Source organism: Garra rufa, chromosome 1 (assembly GCF_049309525.1).
Source record: "Garra rufa chromosome 1, GarRuf1.0, whole genome shotgun sequence".
Taxonomy (NCBI): Eukaryota; Metazoa; Chordata; class Actinopteri; order Cypriniformes; family Cyprinidae; genus Garra; species Garra rufa.
The window spans coordinates 2,987,061-3,005,964 of record NC_133361.1 but is presented as its reverse complement, the minus strand read 5'-3'; the positions used below and the strand labels follow the sequence as shown (position 1 = coordinate 3,005,964).

At 36.3% G+C, this 18,904-nt stretch overlaps 1 protein-coding gene across 1 annotated transcript; it reads right to left on the bottom strand.

The window, feature by feature from the left end:
• Positions 1-658: 658 nt before the first annotated feature.
• Positions 659-12,556, bottom strand: LOC141330480 (uncharacterized). The gene is made up of 4 exons (XM_073835532.1): positions 11,268-12,556; positions 7,784-7,856; positions 6,108-6,972; positions 659-2,009 (listed from the first exon to the last, which is right to left on the bottom strand). Exons 1-4 carry the CDS (start codon positions 12,524-12,526, stop codon positions 1,444-1,446), a joined length of 2,763 nt encoding a protein of 920 aa, XP_073691633.1. The 5' UTR covers positions 12,527-12,556; the 3' UTR covers positions 659-1,443.
• Positions 12,557-18,904: the final 6,348 nt, after the last annotated feature.

Sequence of the window (18,904 nt, the reverse complement as noted above, 5' to 3'; positions counted from 1 at the left end):
TTTTCTACCTGGACAAGTGCACGTATTATGTTGCCTTTTTCTTTAAAACTGCACTTTTCCTTATTTTAAACCTAGCCAAAAAGCCACGTGTTGACTGTGAAACAGTGGACTTCATTTATATGCATTTTCGTGTCAATACATTTTTACAGCGAACAATGCGCTGTCACTTTAATTCAGCGCTTGCAGCACAGCAAAAAATAGACTCTGCCGAAACTATCGCTGCTCTGCTGCAAACGCACTGCTTCTGAGACGCACTGCCGGACAGCAACCGCGTGCAGTGTGAACGCTCTAATCCATTAACATGGGTGGGGGGGGAAATACGCAACGCATACGCACTGCAGACGGAGTATGAAACAGGCGATGCAGAGCGCAGCTAAAGAACAACAACAAAAAAAGAAAGCAGAAGAAAACGACGAGCTCCCTCGTGCGGCTTATAGGTGAACTACACATATAAATTTTAATCAAGAGTATATAGCGCACTGAAAAATAGTGCTCGACTTGGCGACCCATACAAAATCTCCCGCGACCCACTTGTGGGTCGGGACCCCGCCTTTGGGAATGACTGACTTACGGCACTGAAAATGTTGTAACATTTGTAAAGATGGCCTTTTTGCATTGTGTAAAAAGACACATTAAATGAAAGGCTCCAGACTATTTAAATTTACTTTAAGAAGTTTGACTGCATTCTATTTTCGATTTGAATGCAGAATTGTTCTTTAAATAACAAATAAATAAGTATTCAATGCATTACATCTGTTTTGTCTTAGTTAGGAAAGTAATGTTTAGTTAGGAAAGTTTGGTGCCTTTAGTTTCTTCTACATGGTGGAAGGAAGGTGTAAGGTATGCAGTTTATTATTAATTCAACAATGGTATCGGATCGGTATCGGGACTGAAAAAGTCGGATCGGTGCATCCCTACTTCAAATGGCTACTTCCTGCAGAACAACGTGGCATGTCATAAAGTGTGAATCATCTCAGACTGCTTTCTTGAACATGACAATGAGTTCACTGTACTCAAATGGCCTCCACGGTCAGCAGATCTCAATCCAATAGAGCACCTTTGGGATGTGGTGGAACGGGAGATTCGCATCATGGATGTGCAGCTGACAAATCTGCAGCAACAACAAAGTCAATATGGACCAAAATCTCTGAGGAATATTTCCAGTACCTTGTTGAATCTATGCCACGAAGGATTAAGGCAGTTCTGAAGGCAAGAAGTTCCAACCCGATACTAGTAAGGTGTACCTAATAAAGCGGCCAGTGAGTGTATATCATGATACAAGAATAAAACTTTTTGAAACTGTTCTTTAGAGAGGAACTGTATTTATCGAGTGGATCTCAGTTGAATCTGCTGGATCTGAAGATGATCTACTTACTGTGAATGTCTTTTGTGTGACTGTAGAGAAGATAAATGTCTAAAACGGATCCCACATTCAGTGCAGTGTTACGTTTTCTCTCTAGTGTGGATCATCTGGTGCTTTCTTAAATTGCTCGCTGTAGTAAAAGTCTTTTCACACTCAAAGCACATGTAATCTTTCACACCAGTGTGTATTTTCTGATGTACTTTCACACTTTGTAGACGTGCAAACCTCTTTCCGCACAAATGACATGAATGTGGCTTCTCCTTTGTATGAACTCTCAGGTGTGTCTTCAGGTTTGAAGCACACAAAAATGTTTTATCACATTGATCACATGCGTACAGTTTCTCTCTAGTGTGGATGTTCATGTGATCCTTAAGATGTGATGATCGTGAGAAACTCTTCCCGCACTGATCACAAGTGAACGGTTTCTCTCCAGTGTGAATCCTCATGTGATGCTTAAGATGTTGTTTGTTTGTCAAACTCTTTCCGCACTGAGTGCAGGTGACAGATTTCTTGGCTCTGCTTTTCTTTAAATCTTTGGGTTTGGTTTGAGAGCGACTCATTTTGACACGATTTCTCTCATCAGCTACACTCAATTCTTCACTCTCCTCAATTTCTTTGATCAACTCTGAAATAAAAACAGTTAATTTTCAGAAACTCGTTAAAAAATAAAAGAGAGAACCATGAACTTGTTGTAACAGCAGAAAGTAGACAATTGCCATACAAAAGTTTGATCTTCAAATTAGACTATTAAATATGTATAGGGGAGAGCGGGGTGATTTGTGCCATGGGGGGGAAGCAGTTCCACCACTTGTTTCTAGAAAACCATAGACGAAAGTGGTCATGTGACCACATACTTCTGAAGAGCCATCCAATTTACCCCATCCCCCAAAGAGGAGAGACACATGGCACGAGAGCTAAGCACATTTTAGCTCAAAAAAAACTGTTTTTTGCCTTTCAAAGTAAAATTGATATGATCAAGATTTTTTGATTGTTGCGTCTGAACAATTATAGACAAGTTTGGATATATTTTACACATTTTAGTGCTTTACTAGGCTACACAGTGAGTCTATACACTTAGCCCAATGTTAGCTCTAAACTGTTGGATCATGCTAGTCCTTCAAAATTGTTTGGCTGGGGTGTCTGGGTCTGAGTCTGGATCTAAACCAGGGCTGACCAACCCTGTTCCTGGAGATCCACCTACAGTACCTGCAGACTTTAGTTCCAGTCCTGCTCCAACACAGCTGTCTGTAATCATCACATGCTACCTAAGAGATGAATTAGCTGGTTCAGGGGTGTTTGATTAGGGTTTGAGCTGAATTTTGTAGGATGGTGGATCTCCAGGAACAGGGTTGGGCATCCCTGATCTAGATTTAGATACCCACAGAGATAATCTGTATAAGGAGATGAGCGTGCCTCATCAGTGTTTCATTTATCTGCCGTTTGTCAGTTTTTTAAGTGGCTTAAGTCACAATGGGATGTTCAGAAATAAGTCACTTTTTTCTTATATGTTACATAAGTGACAGACAGTGTTTTGTTGACAGAGAGCGTTCTAATTATTCACAAATATCATGCATTGTGTATTTGAGTTTTAGTATAGTGTAAAAGGGGAACAATAAATAAACCTTAAATTAGTAATTTTGTATTGAATTTGTCTTGATTTTATATAGCATTACAGTTCATGACATTAACATGTTCTTTTTAACTTAAATAATCACTGGCACAATGTATCCCAATGTATTCTCCCCAAAGGCACAACTTACCCCGCACCGGGGGCAAGTTGTGCCGCAAGACCACTTTTTTTCAGAAAGCTATAATTCTGAATCAGTTTATTTCAGATCCAAAGTTATTGTTCACAGGGATGCACAGCATCCTGAAATATATGAATACATGTTTAAATTGGAGGGATTACTATCATGGCTTCACTATAAAGTCACTTTGAGTAAAAACTGGCACAACTCACCCCACTCTCCCCTAATCAACTATCTTACATACTTTTTGCATTATTAATACACTACTTTACTATTTAATACTGTAAAGCTGCTTTGACACAATCTGTTTTGTTTAAAGAAAATGTACCCAGTTCATAGAAAGTCTCTTATTATTTGTTGGTTCATTGAGATTATTCAACAACTCTCAAGATGTTTCTTATTACAAAAGAAGTTTAAAGAAAAAAAGTAGGCTGCCCAGTTCATAGATAGACTTCATTTGTGAAACTATTGGTCCTACCTAAACAACTCAATACAAATAATCATTAGACACAGCGATTGTTTTTGCCGGATGAATGGAGGACATTTGTTCAAGTAAAAGTCTCCTCTCTTCACTGAATACACGTTATCAATAAAATTACACAGTTATTCATACGTGAAGCTGACATTTACCTCAAATTCCTGCTACACTGAAACCTAATTACGCAAATGAAGATATGCAGGACAGCAAAAAGCAAATAATAGAGACGAAAAGGAGGACTCACCGGACAACTCTCTCTCTCTCTCTCTCTCTCTCTCTCTCTCTCTCTCTCACGCAGCTCCGCTCTCTAACTCGCGCATGCGCACATCGAGTGATCCTCACAAGCGCTGAAGATGAAGAAAGAGAGTCTCGATCGCCCCCAGGAGGATGAAATCGGTCACAAACCCCACCCTCTCCATCTAATCTAATGAGACGAGAGACAAAACGAATTAATTTACACTTAACATTTTTCCAAAGATGTGTTTTTACATTGTATGTAGTTTTTTTAGGTTGAAGCTGAAACTGGTGTATTGGGCTACTGTAAAAGGCATTCAGAAATACATCAAGTTAAAATAGTATCAGAAAACGATTGCACTATTATTGGCTCTTCGGTGGGTGGAAGAGATTAATATACCTGAAGTCCTCATATGTTCAGACTGTGTTTTACATCTTTAACTAGACGAGACATTTTATCAGACATATTACAAAGTTTGTTCAGAATGCAAACAAAAACCATGATCTCTTTTGTATGGATACCAGCACATACAGGAATATTAGGAAATTAAGTGGTTGATCAAATAGTGGGATAACAAACAAAACACTAAAACATACAGACAGTTTAATGTCCCAATGAGTAAATTAGAAATAATATATGTGTGGCAATGTAAATTGGATGATGAGAAAAAAAGACAACATTTATATAATATTCAAAAAAAATTGGAAATTAGAGAAATTTTTGTGAATAGAAAGGAAGACAGCATTATATCTAGTCTTAGAATTGGACACACTGCACTTAATCAATCATTATTTACAACAGGAAAACATGAGTCTGGACTTTGTGTTAAATATGATCTTCCTGAAACAGTTGAACATATTGTAATAAAATCTAAATGAAATCGAAAGATTACAACTTACAGAAGAACTTCAAGTCAAGTCAAGTCACCTTTATTTATATAGCGCTTTATACAATTCAGATTGTGTCAAAGCAACTTCACAGTATTAAATTATACACTTCATATAGTTCATGCACCTAAAACTGGTTTGCCAACCGCTATAAAATGTCGAAGAAGAAGCTTAATTGGGTGGAGGAAATACAGCTATTAAGAACAGTTATCTGTGCTTTGTCTTAGATTATTTGTTAGTTTTAGTTAATAAACTTTGTTTATTAAATGGCAAGTCTACATCTAGACAAGACATATAATATGATATCATACAAAGCATGTTCAAAATTCACCTGTATAGATTAAATATATCAGTTTTATGACATGGACAGGCTATTCAATGACTAATTTCACTTTATTCAGAAAAAGACAATGACAATAAAGACTTTCAGGTAACACTTTACAATAAGGTTCATTAGTTAAACATTAGTTAAAGTATGAACTAACCATGAGCAATACATTTGTTACTGTATTTACTTATCTTCATTAACGTTAGTTAACGGAAATACAATTGTTCATTGTTTGTTCATGTTAGTTCACACTGCATTAACTAACTAACAACAATTGTAATAATGTGTTAGTAAATGTTGAATTAAGATAAATGCTGTATAAGTGCAGTTCATTTATTAGTTCATGCTAACTAATGTGGTTAACTAATGTTAACTAAAGAACCTTATTGTAAAGTATTACCGACTTTCAATTAAAATCAATTCAAGAGTTTTATTGAGAAATTTAAAGCAGAAAGCCCAAAAAGCAAACATAACACTACATGGCTTTCCAATATTATAACTAAAACTATACAATGACGTTTTCCCCCTAAAGCAAATACAACAAGCAGACAATACAAGTCGTTGATACAATATCAAAAATAATAATTACTAAAAAGCAAAAGTAAATGGATGAGTAACAAATAAAGATCAGTTTCAAAGCTACTCAACAGTATATCTTGCATCTGCTTTTTTCTAAATATATCATAACTAGTTTTTTTTTTTAAAAAACAGTGAATAAAATTATTAAAGTGTCCCAGACTCAACAAGAACAGTTTGTAAACAGCTACTTCATGAAAGACAAATTAAACTACAAGTGACAGATATGCATTAGAAGACAACTGAACATAACATGAATGAAGTAAAATCATATACAAAAATAAAACTTTTTGAAATTGTTCTTTAGAGAGGAACTTTATTTTCGAGTTGATCTCAGTTAAAACTGCAGGTCTTGAAGATGAAGATGAACTTTATTGACTGTGAAAACTTTAGATGATGTTTCTTTGTCATGGCTCTTGATTGATCCAGATTACATTTTATTGCTTGATTCATTATTGTGTGCAGCATCAGATCTGAAGATCATCTACTCACTGTGAATGTTTTTTGTGTGTCTGCGTAGAGAAGATAAATGTCTGAAACAGATCCCACATTCAGTGCAGTGATACGGTTTCTCTCCAGTGTGAATCATCTCATGTGTTTTCAGGATTTCTGAGAGTCTGAATCTCTGGTCGCAGTGTGAACACATATAAGGTTTCTCTCCAGTGTGGATGCTCATGTGACTCTTAAGTTGTCCTTTGTGTGCAAAACTCTTCCCGCATTGATCACATGTGAACGGTTTCTCTCCAGTGTGGATCCTCTCATGTCTTTTCAGGACTCCTGACTGTCTGAATCTCTTGTCGCAGTGTGAACACGTGTAAGGTTTTTCTCCAGTGTGAATCCTCTGGTGCTGTTTTAATTTTCCAGCTGTAGTAAAAGTCTTTTCACATTCAAAGCACATGTAATCTTTCACACCAGTATGTCTTTTCTGATGTGCTTTCAAATGTTGTAGATGTGCAAAACTCTTTCCACACAAATGGCATGAATGTGGTTTCTCCTTTGTATGAGCTCTCAGGTGCTTTGTCAGGCTTAAAGCCCACAAAAATGTTTTATCACATTGATCACATGCGTACAGTTTCTCTCTAGTGTGGATGTTCATGTGGTCCTTAAGAGTTGACGATTGTGAGAAACTCTTCCCGCACTGATCACATGTGAAGGGTTTCTCTCCAGTGTGAACTCTCATGTGAAGCTCAAGACTTTGTTTGTTTGTCAAACTCTTTCCACACTGAGTGCAGGTGACAGATTTCTTGGTTCTGCTTTTCTTTAAATCTTTGCATTTTGTTTGAGAGCGACTCATTTTGACATGATTTCTCTCATCAGCTTCACTCATTTCTCCATTCTCCTCATTTTCATCAATAAACTCTGAAATAAAAATAAAAACATTTAATTTTCAGAAACTCGTTTAAAAGTAAAAGAGAGAACCGTGAACTTGATGTAACAGCAGAAAGTAGGCAATTGCCATACAAAAGATTGATCTTCAAATTAGACTATTAAATGTTTAATACTGTTTAAACTACACAATTATCTAACATACTTTTTGTATTATTGACTCACTATTTTCCTATTTAATACTGTAAATCTGCTTTGACACAATCTGTATTGTTAAAAGTGCTATATAAATAAAGGTGACTTGACTTGACATACATTTTGTTTAAAGAAAAAAGTACCCAGTTCATAGAAAGTCTCTTATTATTTGCTGGTTCGTCGAGATTATTCAACACCTCTCAAGATGTTTGCTATTACAAAAGAAGTTTAAAGAAAAAAAGTAGGCTACCCAGTTCATAGAAAGACTTCATTTGTGAAACTATTGGTCCTCCGTAAACAAATAATCATTAAACACAACAATTGTTTTTGCCGGTTGAATGGAGGACATTTGTTCAAGTAAAAGTCTCCTCTCTTCACTGAATACACGTTATCAATAAAATTACACAGTTATTCATACGTGAAGCTGACATTTACCTCAAATTCCTGCTACACTCAAACATAATTACGCAAATGAAGATATGCAGGACGACAAAAAGCAAATTATAGAGAAGAAAAAGAGGACTCACCGGACAACGTTCTCTCTCTCTCTCTCTCTCTCTCTCTCTCTCTCTCTCTCTCTCTCTCTCTCTCTCTCTCACGCAGCTCCGCTCTCTAACTCGCGCATGCGCACATCGAGTGATCCTCACGAGCGCTGAAGATGAAGAAAGAGCGTCTCGATCGCCCCCAGGAGGCTGGAATCTGTATAGGTCACAAACTAATCTAATGGAAAGACAGACAAAACAAATTTATTTACACTTAAAATTATTATTATTATTTATTTATTTTTTTTTTCAAAGATGTGTTTTGACATTGTATGTAGTTTTCATTGGGTATGTAGTTTTCTTAGGTTGAAGCTGAAACTGGTGTATTGGGCTACTGTTAAAGGGCATTCAGAAATACACCCAGTTAAAGAGTATTAGGAAACTGCTGGGAACATGAATGTAAATCTGAATAGTGTTGGATGGAAAGCAAATAATGAGGAGTAAAGGGGCTGTGGTTATTCCCAATGTCTGTAGCTGATTTTCAGCTTCTAGTGAGTATAAATGATAAAAACAGACAAGAATCTAAATATCATCTATCAGTGTATGCTACAGAAATTATTGCACTATTATTGGCTCTTCAGTGGGTTGAAGAGATTAATATACCTGGAGTCCTCATAATATTCATACTGGTTTTCAGCATTATCAAGTTTAAAGTTGGGTTAATCTTCAACTAGACGAGACATTTTATCAGACATCTTACAAAGTTTGTTCAGAATGCAAACAAAAACCATGATCTCTTTTGTATGGATACCTGCACATATAGGAATAGAAGGAAATGAAGTGGTGGATCAAATAGTGAGGAAAAAAAAAAAAAACTTTAAAATGGCCAGAGTTTAATCTTCAGATGAGTAAATTAGAAATACAAGTGTTTGCTCCCTAAACATAATAACTGTTTAGGCCACCCTTAGCAGCAACAACTGCAATAAAGTGTTTGTGATAAAAAGGATCTGGCATCCGGGAAACCATTTAACATTTATTTTGTTTCTATTATACCAAACCAAATATTAAACTTGGTTGTTTTCCAGCTGCCAGCTGTTGTGGCAAAAATAAACTCTTACTGCTCAAGAGACAAACTCAGTCAGTTGTCCTTCATAATCACACATTGCTGCAGACTGTGACGAAAAAGGGAGGGTTTCCTCCTTATATCTCTTCCCTAACCTTCAAGGTTACATCTTCTAGCAGCTGGTATTTTTCCACACATAAGGAAACAGAGAAAGCCCTTACTATAGCAATTCTTATCTCCATAGATGAACACTAGGAGAACACAGTTCTAGCAAACAAGCACTGCACAATGTTTCATAATAGGGCTGGGCGATTAATCGAAAAGTAATCGAAATCGACATTCAGAACCTATAATCGATTAAATTTTTCCAGGACGATTATTTTGATTACTTTCCCTTTAAAAACACCGAGGCGCCAGAGTTCACAGAGGGGGGCGCGGGAGCTGATATGCTTAGAGGTAGAGACCTGTGCGTGACAGATTTTTCAGTCTGCACGGAAATATATGTTATCTCGTCCCACTCCCGCCCGTGAGATTCATGTTTTGTCCCTCTCCCGCCCGCAAAAGCCTGTATTGAAGTTACCTATACAGATTTTTTGAGTACATCGATCTTATTCTTAACAGAAAAGCAAGCATGGGCTGCTGTGTGCATGCATGGCAGAATGCGAGCAAACAATGCTCCCTGCCTATCTCAGTTCATCGCGATCTCATACAACTCTTATAACACAATCAGTGGCGGTTCTACACGGAGGCCAAGGGAGGCCCGTGCCCCTGTAGACATGTCCTTGGCCACCCCTGTGGCCCCCCCGTACTGACCAAATAAAAAAAATTAATTAATTATGGTTTTACACACGAGCGCCAAAAGCGGAACTAATGCGACGCATCGTTCTACTTACATGGGTAAATTAGAGCGGCGCACACAAACACTGCAGCAACAATTAGAACTACTCTTGGATAGAGGAGCTACGATTTATTTCTCCTGTTGCAAGAGTCGAAGGTAAGCAAAACAATTTCATTTCGTGAGTGACTTGTTGTTCTTGCACATAACCGTGTTACTTTTGTTTTTTACACTGATAATTAAATCAAGTTTGTAAATGGCTTTGTAAAATCTTTGTTAACGTTAGTTAATAAAAATATACAGCTGTTCATTGTTAGTTCATGATCAAGTGCCGGTTTAGTTCTGCTGAAATTCTACACCTCTGAGAACTCTCTCATTAAAACAAAGAAAGTGTAGACATGATGTAAATAAGAGATTAATTGTACTGTGTAAATGTGATTTTATTACCTTTTATTAACTTTGAGAGATTGCGATGAACTACAGTAATGTATGAGTGACAGCTTTCCAGTGATTGTAAGGGGAGCGCGCACTTTTAAGACTATAATTAATTCAGAATTTGAATTCATTTATTCATGGATTCACTCTCTGATAATGCAACATCGCCATTGCTATCGTGCAGCACATAGGCTACTACATCAGTTACACAAACTAAGAGAAGGTAAAGCAGGTGCTTACTCATCAAAATATGTCTAAACAGCCGCACTGCACGTGTCGACACGCGCCCGTGAGTAAACATTATTTTTTTCTTTCACCATGCAGCAAACGTAAAAAAAAATTAAACCGTTTAACTTATAGTACTTCTTACTGTCGATTAACAGTGAACGGTCAATATGAGCATCCCTAAAATGTTTGTATGATTTTAAAGTAAAATAAAGTTTATAATCTTTAAATATCACTTGTTGTCATTTTTTAATGTGCCCCTCTGGTTAAACACTGGCCCCTTCTTGGCCCCCCTAGTCAAATTTGTCTAGAACCGCCACTGAACACAATGAATATATGCACAATGAATATTTAACAGTGTCTACACTTCGTGTGTTGCAATGAGTGGATTCGTGCGCACGCAATATTAAGCAGTGCGCAAGAACTTTCGGTGGATTCTTGCATTCCAGAAACTTCCTATTCTTGCACCTGTTATTCGTTTTTAAGTTATATTAGTTGTTCGTGTTGCTTTTGTGTAATAGATGAATAACAATTTGTATGTTTTTGGATATTTTATGTTTATATATTTCTATTGAAGTCCCTCCAATCATTTTAATCTCCCGCATCCCGCACAAAAATGATAATGCATTACTAAAAAAAAAAAGCAGCAATGAGCAGCAAAGCTGCATGACATCTGCTTTGCCTAAATATATCATAAGTGAAATAATAATTAGTCATTTAAAGTAAAACAGAGAAGAAAATGGTTAAAGTGTCACAGCACTGTCTTCAGCTTCCTGAGCAAGAGCAGTTTGTAAAAAGCAACGTTCCTTCATTAAAAATAGAAAACTACAATTGACACATGCATTAGAAGACAATTGAACATAATATGAAAACACAGTATGATTTATATCATGAAGCAAAATCATATACAAGAATTAAACTTTTTGAAATTGTTCTTTTTTTCGAGATGATCTCAGTTGAATCTGCTGGTTTTGTAGATGAAGATGAACTTTATTGACTGTGAAAACTTTAGATGATGTTTCTTTGTCGTGGCTCTTGGTTGATCCAGATTATATTCAGATCTGAAAGTGCTGGATCTGAAGATGATCTACTTTCTGTGAATGTTTTTTGTATGTCTGCGTAGAGCAGATGAATAAGTGAAACAGATCCCACATTCAGTGCAGTGATACGGTTTCTCTCCAGTGTGGATCCTCTCATGTGTCTTCAGGTGTTCTGACCGGCTGAATCTCTTGTCACAGTGTGAACACATATAAGGTTTCTCACCAGTGTGCATCCACTCATGTGTTTTCAGGTTTTCTGGCTGGCTGAATCTCTTGTCACAGTGTGAACACACATACGGTTTTTCTCCAGTGTGGATCATCTGGTGCTTTCTTAAATTGCTCGCTGTAGTAAAAGTCTTCTCACATTCAAAGCACATGTAATCTTTCACACCAGCGTGTATTTTCTGATGTACTTTCAAACTTTGTAGACGTGAAAAACTATTTCCACACAAATGACATGAATGTGGTTTCTCCTTTGTATGAGCTCTCAGGTGTGTCTTCAGGTATGAAGCCCACAAAAATGTTTTATCACATTGATCACATGTGTGTAGTTTCTCTCTAGTGTGGATGTTCATGTGCTCCTTAAGATTTGACGATTGTGAGAAACTCTTCCCGCACTGATCACAAGTGAATGGTTTCTCTCCAGTGTGAACTCTCATGTGACACTCAAGACTTAGTTTATATGGGAAACTCTTTCCACACAAATGACAGGAATATGGTTTCTCCTTTGTATGAGCTCTCAGGTGTGTCTTCAGGCTTGAAGCCCTCAAAAATGTTTTATCACACTGTTCACATGTGTGCAGCTTCTCTCTAGTGTGGATGTTCATGTGGACCTTAAGAGTTGACAATAGTGAGAAACTCTTCCCGCACTGATCACAAGTGAACGGTTTCTCTCCAGTGTGAACTCTCATGTGAAGCTCAAGACTATGTTTGTATGTGAAACACTTTCCACATAAATTACATGAATGTGGTCTCTCATTTTTATGAGATCTCAGGTGCTTTGTCAGGACTGAAGCCCACAAAAATATTTTATCACATTGATCACATGCGTACAGTTTCTCTCTAGTGTGGATGTTCATGTGCTCCTTAAGAGTTGAAGATTGTGAGAAACTCTTCCCGCACTGATCACAAGTGAACGGTTTCTCTCCAGTGTGAATCCTCATGTGATGCTCACGATTATGTTTGTTTGTCAAACTCTTTCCACACTGAGTGCAGGTGAAATATTTCTTGGCTCTGCTTTTCTTTAAATCTTTGTGTTTGGTTTGAGAGCGACTCATTTTGACATGATTTCTCTCATCAGCTTCACTCATTTCTCCATTCTCCTCATTTTCATCAATAAACTCTGAAATAAAAGTAAAAACAGTTCATTTTCAGAAACTCGTTAAAAAATAAAAGAGAGAACTATGAACTTGATGTAACAGCAGAAAGAGTAGGCAATTGCCATACAAAAGTTTGATCTTCAAATATGACTATTAAATATGTTTAATCAACTACATGGTTATCTAACATACTTTTTACATTATTGACTCACTATTTTCCTAATTAATACTGTAAATCTGCTTTGACACAATCTGTATTGTTAATAGTCCTATATAAATAAAGGTGACTTGACTTGACATACATTTTGTTTAAAGAAAAAAGTACCCTGTTCATAGAAAGTCTCTTATTATTTGCTGGTTCGTCGAGATTATTCAACAGCTCTCAAGATGTTTCATATAACAAAAGAAGTTTAAATAAAAAAGTAGGCTACCCAGTTCTAAGAAAGACTTCATCTGTGAAACTATTGGTCCTAAACAACTCCTTAAACAAATAATCATTAGACACAACGATTGTTTTTGCCGGTTGAATGAGGAACATTTTTTCCAAGTAAAAGTCTCCTCTCTGCACTGAATGCACGTTATAAAATAAAATTACAGAGATATTCATAAGCAGATCTGGCATTTAGCTCAAATTCCTGCTACACTAAACCTAATTGCGCAAAATAACATACGCAGTACAGCAAAAAGCAAATAATAGAGAAGAAAAAGAGGACTCACCGGACAACTCTCTCTCTCTCTCACGCAGCTCCGCTCTCTAACTCGCGCATGCGCACATCGAGTGATCCTCACAAGCGCTGAAGATGAAGAAAGAGCGTCTCGATCGCCCCCAGGAGGCTGGAATCAGTATAGGTCACAAACCCCACCTTCTCCATCTAATCTAATGGAGCGAAAGACAAAACTAATTTATTTACACTTTAACCTTTAAAAAATAGGTTTAGAAAGATGTGTTTTGACAGTGTATGTAGTTTTTATTGGGTATGTTGTTTTCTTAAGTCGAAGTTGAAACTGGTGTATTGGGGACGATATCAGAAAACCATTATCTATTTTGTATGGATACCTGCACATATATGAACAGAAGGAAATTAAGTGGTGGATCAAATAGTGAGAAAAAACAACAACAAAAACAACTTTAAAATAACCAGACAGAGAGTTTAATGTTCAGGGCTCAGTTTTTCAAAAAGTTTAATCTGGATCAAATTGGTCCGTATTTGGAAATGCCATGTTTTGCTATCCAGGATTAACTGATCTATCTTACTTTTATAACAACTGTGATCCAGATACCATATTTTAGGATTACCAAATGCTGTTTACCGGAGCCTTAAATGAAACCAACAGTGTAGCCTACTGGCTTAGCAAAGAACAACAGGTAGACAAGTGGCCACAAATAGCCATTGTTTGTTTTAGTTGTAAGAAATTGAAGCACTGCAAGAAACAACCATTTTTTACATTTTTTTATATGTTCTAATGTTAAATAACAAAACAAAAACAATCAAAAAGTCAAAAATCATTTACAGGACAGATACCACCATTTTCCGTCTTTGATTTTCCATCCATTTATTTGACATCTCATAGTTTTGATATTATTTTGCTGTTGTTTTTTTACCATATTTCATCAGATGTGACATGCTTCATATAGGCATATAGGAATTTATATATCATCAGTAACCGTTAAGTTTGTGATCATTCACTTAGAAAATACAACTTTTTTTTATTTTATTTGGTTTATTTGGTTATATTTTTTATACTTTTTTTTTTTTTGGATCAAACAGATCCCAATCTGAGTTCAAAGTTTTGAATAACCCAAAGGGCAGGTTTGATCCAAATCAAATGTCAGATTGGATTACATGGTCTGATCTTTATTCAAAATCCCTCTTTTACTTTTGAAAAACCCATTTCCAAGATATGATCCAATCTGTGATCCAAAATCCCACTGGATTAATTTTGAAAAACTGGGCCCTGATGAGGAAATTAGAAATAAAAGGGCTATATACTGTAATTTACCCCTTTGTCATCCAAGATGTTCATGTCTTTCTTTCATCAGTCTAAAAGAAATTGTGTTTTTTGAGGAAAACATTGAAGGATTTTTCTCAACATTGTGGATTTCTGTGGTGCTTAACGGATTGAATACATTTATATTTATACAGTTTTTAACCTCAAATGCTGGTATTGTCTACCTCTGTGATGCACATGCATACTCTGTGCACTATGGTTTTATCGTATATTGTCTTGAACCAGACTGCACATAGTTCGCATGCTCAATACACAGCTAGACAAGACCAGCATTTGTGGTTAAAACGTGTACAAATATGAATTTATTAATGAAAGTAACACATTGTTTTGCTATATAAGAGCCTTCTTCCCCGGCTGGAATGGTTTAGAGCCATAAGAAGTTGCATTGAAATTGCAATTCTGAAATTCAAACTGGCATGCACCATTGAAGTTCACTATATGGAGAGATTGCTGTGAAATGAACGTTTTTCTTAAAAAAAAAACAAAAAAAAAAAAAAAACAATTTCTTTGTGACTGAAGAAAGAAAAGAAAGACATGAACCTCTTGGATGTCAAGCGGGTGAGTAAATACGGGGGAGTTTATAAAGGGATGTTTATCTTGTGTTTCAGTCATGCCAAAGTCTTGATGACTATCACGGCCACTAAAGAAAACCCTCAGCCATATCTTCTTGTCTCAGGGACATCAAAAGCACAGGTTTCCACCTTGGACAGAGAAGTTTCGCCTTGTCAGTCATGTACATCCTGGGGTACTGTTGAAGAGCTGTTCAACTAAAGTAAAGTATCATGATGCTCTGTCCAGCCTGTACATATTTTTTTACAGACAAATGTATATAATATTGATAGAGGTACAACTGAAGTCAAAGAACTGAGAGCAAGGCAGTTGAACAAGCAGTCATTTTCTTATTTAAGCAAAATGTTACAGTACTTCCTTACTTCCTGAACAAGAACTTTTACTTTCCTTAATGAAAGAGTGACACATTTGCATTGTAAGACAATTGAACATAAAATGACACTCGTAGGAAATCATTTATATCATAAAGCAAAATCATATACAATAATAAAACATTGTGACATTGTTCTTTGGAGAGGATCTCCATTTCTGATGTGATCTGAATCTGCTGGTCTGGTTTTGAAGATAAGGGTGAATTTTTTTCACTGTGGAAAAAAAAAATGTTACTTTGAAGTAAAGTGCAGGATCTGAAGCCGATCTACTTACTGTGAATGTTCTTTGTGACTGTATAGAGCAGATACATGTCTGAAACGTGTACCACATTCAGTGCAGTGATACGGTTTCTCTCCAGTGTGAACTCTCATGTGAAGCTCAAGACTTAGTTTATATGGGAAACTCTTTCCACACTGAGTGCAGGTGAAAGATTTCTTGGCTTTGTTTTTCTTTAAATATTTCTGTGAGGTTTGAGAGCGACTCATTTTGACATGGTTTCTCTCATCAGCTTCACTCAATTCTTAATTTTCCCCATTTTCTCCAATCAGCTCTAAAATAAAAGTAAAACCAGTTCATTTTCAGAAACTTGTTAAAAAAATAAAAATAGAGAACTATGAAAAGACATAAGAAGTACCTTGATAGTACCCAGTTTCGCTATCTCGATCTTTAAGGATTAGTTCACTTTCATGACAAAAATTTACAGATAATGTTCTCACCTCTTTGTCATCCAAGATGTTGTCTTTATTTCTTCAGTTGTTAAAAAATAAGTTTTTTTTGAGGAAAACATTTAAGGATTTCTCTCTATGTAATGGCACCCTGAAGTTTGGACTTACAAAATGCAGCTTCAAAGAGTTCTAAACGATTCCAGCCAAGGAGGAAGGGTCTTATCTAGAGAAATGGTCGGTTATTTTATCAACAAATTGACAATTTATATATGTTTTAACCTCAAATGCTCGTCTTGTCCCGTATCTGCACAGCTCATGTGTAGTCCGTATAATCCGGGTCAGTGCAGTTAGGGTATGTTGAAAAACTCCCATCTCGTTTGTGTCTTCAGGGTCAAAATCATCCTGTTTTTACCATTTTTTGTAAAGGGCGTTTGAGCTTCTTTGTATGTTTACTTTGTAAACGCTGTTTCGGTACTTTGACAGCGATGTAAGACGATTTTTAAAGTTAGGGAAGAAAACGAGATGGGAGTTTTTCGACATACCCTAACTGTACCGACCCGGGTCACAGACTACGCATGCGCTGCACAGAGCCGACACAAGTCAAGCATTCGAGGTTAATGAGTATATAAACTGTCAATTTGTTTTGAAAATAACTGATCTTTTCACCAGATAAGACGTTTTTTTCTCGGCTGATTAAATAACATCTGATGTCAATACATGCGTTCATCCTTTCTATCAGCATTCCAGTAGTTCTGATGTCGTGACAACAGTTTACCTCCTGTGGTGCTTTTAAGCTTCTATAAAATACATTACAATTCAAAGTTTCGCTAAACATACTTCACTTATCTACTTTATTATTAGTCACAATGTCTAGTTGTTGCCCATGAATAGCATTATTCTTTCTTAGATAAAATAAATATATAATTACCAGTTGTTCAAAATAATCAAGTCCTCCTCTATTGGATTGTGCAGTCATCATTCTGCTACGTGCCACGATCTCCTCATGTTGGCCAATAAAGGCTGTTGTTTTGGTTAAGCCTGATGTGCTTCTGCCTCCACATTACTAGACGTACGTTATTTTACAGGCTCTGTTATCAGGTGCATGACGAGCTGAATGTAAATTACTGTCATGGGTTTGTTTTACACCCTTTTTACACTTTTTCATTAACCTGCAGTTTCTGAAACAAATCATTCCTAGGAGTCTCCTTGTCAGTTTGTTCAAAAATGATTAAGACCAACAGTCCAGCTACTGTGATTAATGTCACACGAAAATCACGCATGAGCCACTTAAAATTCCATAAGTATTTGACCTTCCTCCTTGAAGTAAAAAGTTCCTTCTTGCTTCATTATTTAATAGAGACCCTCTTCTTGTAAATTATCCTTCTACACTTGCAGTTTTTGTCTGGATTGCTACTTTCTTTAAAATAATGTTTTGTGGCACTATGAAATATGGAGGCATGCATCTTCCATTTTCTTATATATTTTACTCTACAGATGCATCTGTATATATTGCCAAATCAGTGTTTATGGGCTTGGATAGCAACCTACTAATTCTCTGCTTCTTTTAATTTCTCCCAATATTGCTATCTATTGTTTGATTGATATGCCCCTCGTGCAATTCCGTTTTCTTTGATATCATCAAAATGTCTCACCTTCCAAAATAGTTTCAGATTAACTAATTTAGTTATCATCCAAATCACCTCAGAAACTTCTTATCAGTTCATGAACCAGATCTGACTCATCTTCTTTCCTATAGTATCCTGATATCACCTTAGGAGTTGCTCGTGTAGTTATTTGTTTATCGTTCTTATATCTCATTGGAACTATAGGTATTGGATGATACTCTCCTAATTCCATAATGTCATACTGTACTTTAACTCCATAATGTCCTACTGTAGATTCTTTAATTGGGTCTTTAATTTTAACTGGGACTATCTTCTCATATTCATTCATTGCAACATCTTGCAGCAAATCAAACAGCCTAAACTGTTTTGTGGTCTGATCAGTAACCGTGTTATTCTCCATTATCAGATTTCTCCACAACAGTGGTTGCTTTAACATTGTTTACGTTTTTCTCCTTGACTTTTGCCCTTATTCCTCGTCTGTGGCTATTACTCTCATGACCTCTTCACTGTCCTGCAAACAAACAGCTAATCCAACATATCTCTCCAATCGTGTACGCTTAGTTTCTTACTCTCTCATGTAACATCTCTATCACTTTATAATGACACATCACATGTAATTCCCAATCTATCTAGTCTTGGTGCACTCATTAAAATTATCGTCAGGGCATTCTGCCCAGTATTTATCTGTTATAATACTGATCTAATAAATGGTTAATTTCTCTTTCAAATACTTGTAATATTCTAGAGCTACTTTAGCTTCTCTAGTGGATTTACCATACCCCCCTAGACTGGAAAATGGATTTCTTAACTTTAAGTTTGACATAATGTATATCTTCATTTTGTAAACTGCTCATTACAATCTATAGTGTTTTTCATCTACGGGTAACACTTCATGAGGTTCTATGTTAACCCTTTCTTTCTCTGATGTTTCTATGTCAATTTATTTTCTTCCTTTCACAAAGGCTGTCAATTCCATAATCAGGACCTACATATTCTGGATAAGTTGTACTTTTTCCCTATATCTTGGTCCATTACAGTCAAATTCCTCCTGCTTCTTGCCAAACTCCAAAAGACTATTATAAGCTATAGTTATCATTGTTACTACAAAGTTTGGTTTGCTTAAGCGG

What these genes read in the sequence shown, in the direction of transcription:
- LOC141330480 (XM_073835532.1), bottom strand. Translation starts at nt 12,526, where the DNA reads ATGAGTGAAGCTGATGAGAGAAATCATGTCAAAATGAGTCGCTCTCAA. An exon ending in ACAAAAAACATTCACAGAAA is followed by an intron (nt 7,857 to 11,267) that starts GTAGATCATCTT and finishes TCTTTCCATTAG; the next exon opens with ATTAGTTTGTGACCTATACA. An exon ending in TTTCTTCATCTTCAGCGCTC is followed by an intron (nt 6,973 to 7,783) that starts GTGAGGATCACT and finishes TTTATTTCAGAG; the next exon opens with TTTATTGATGAAAATGAGGA.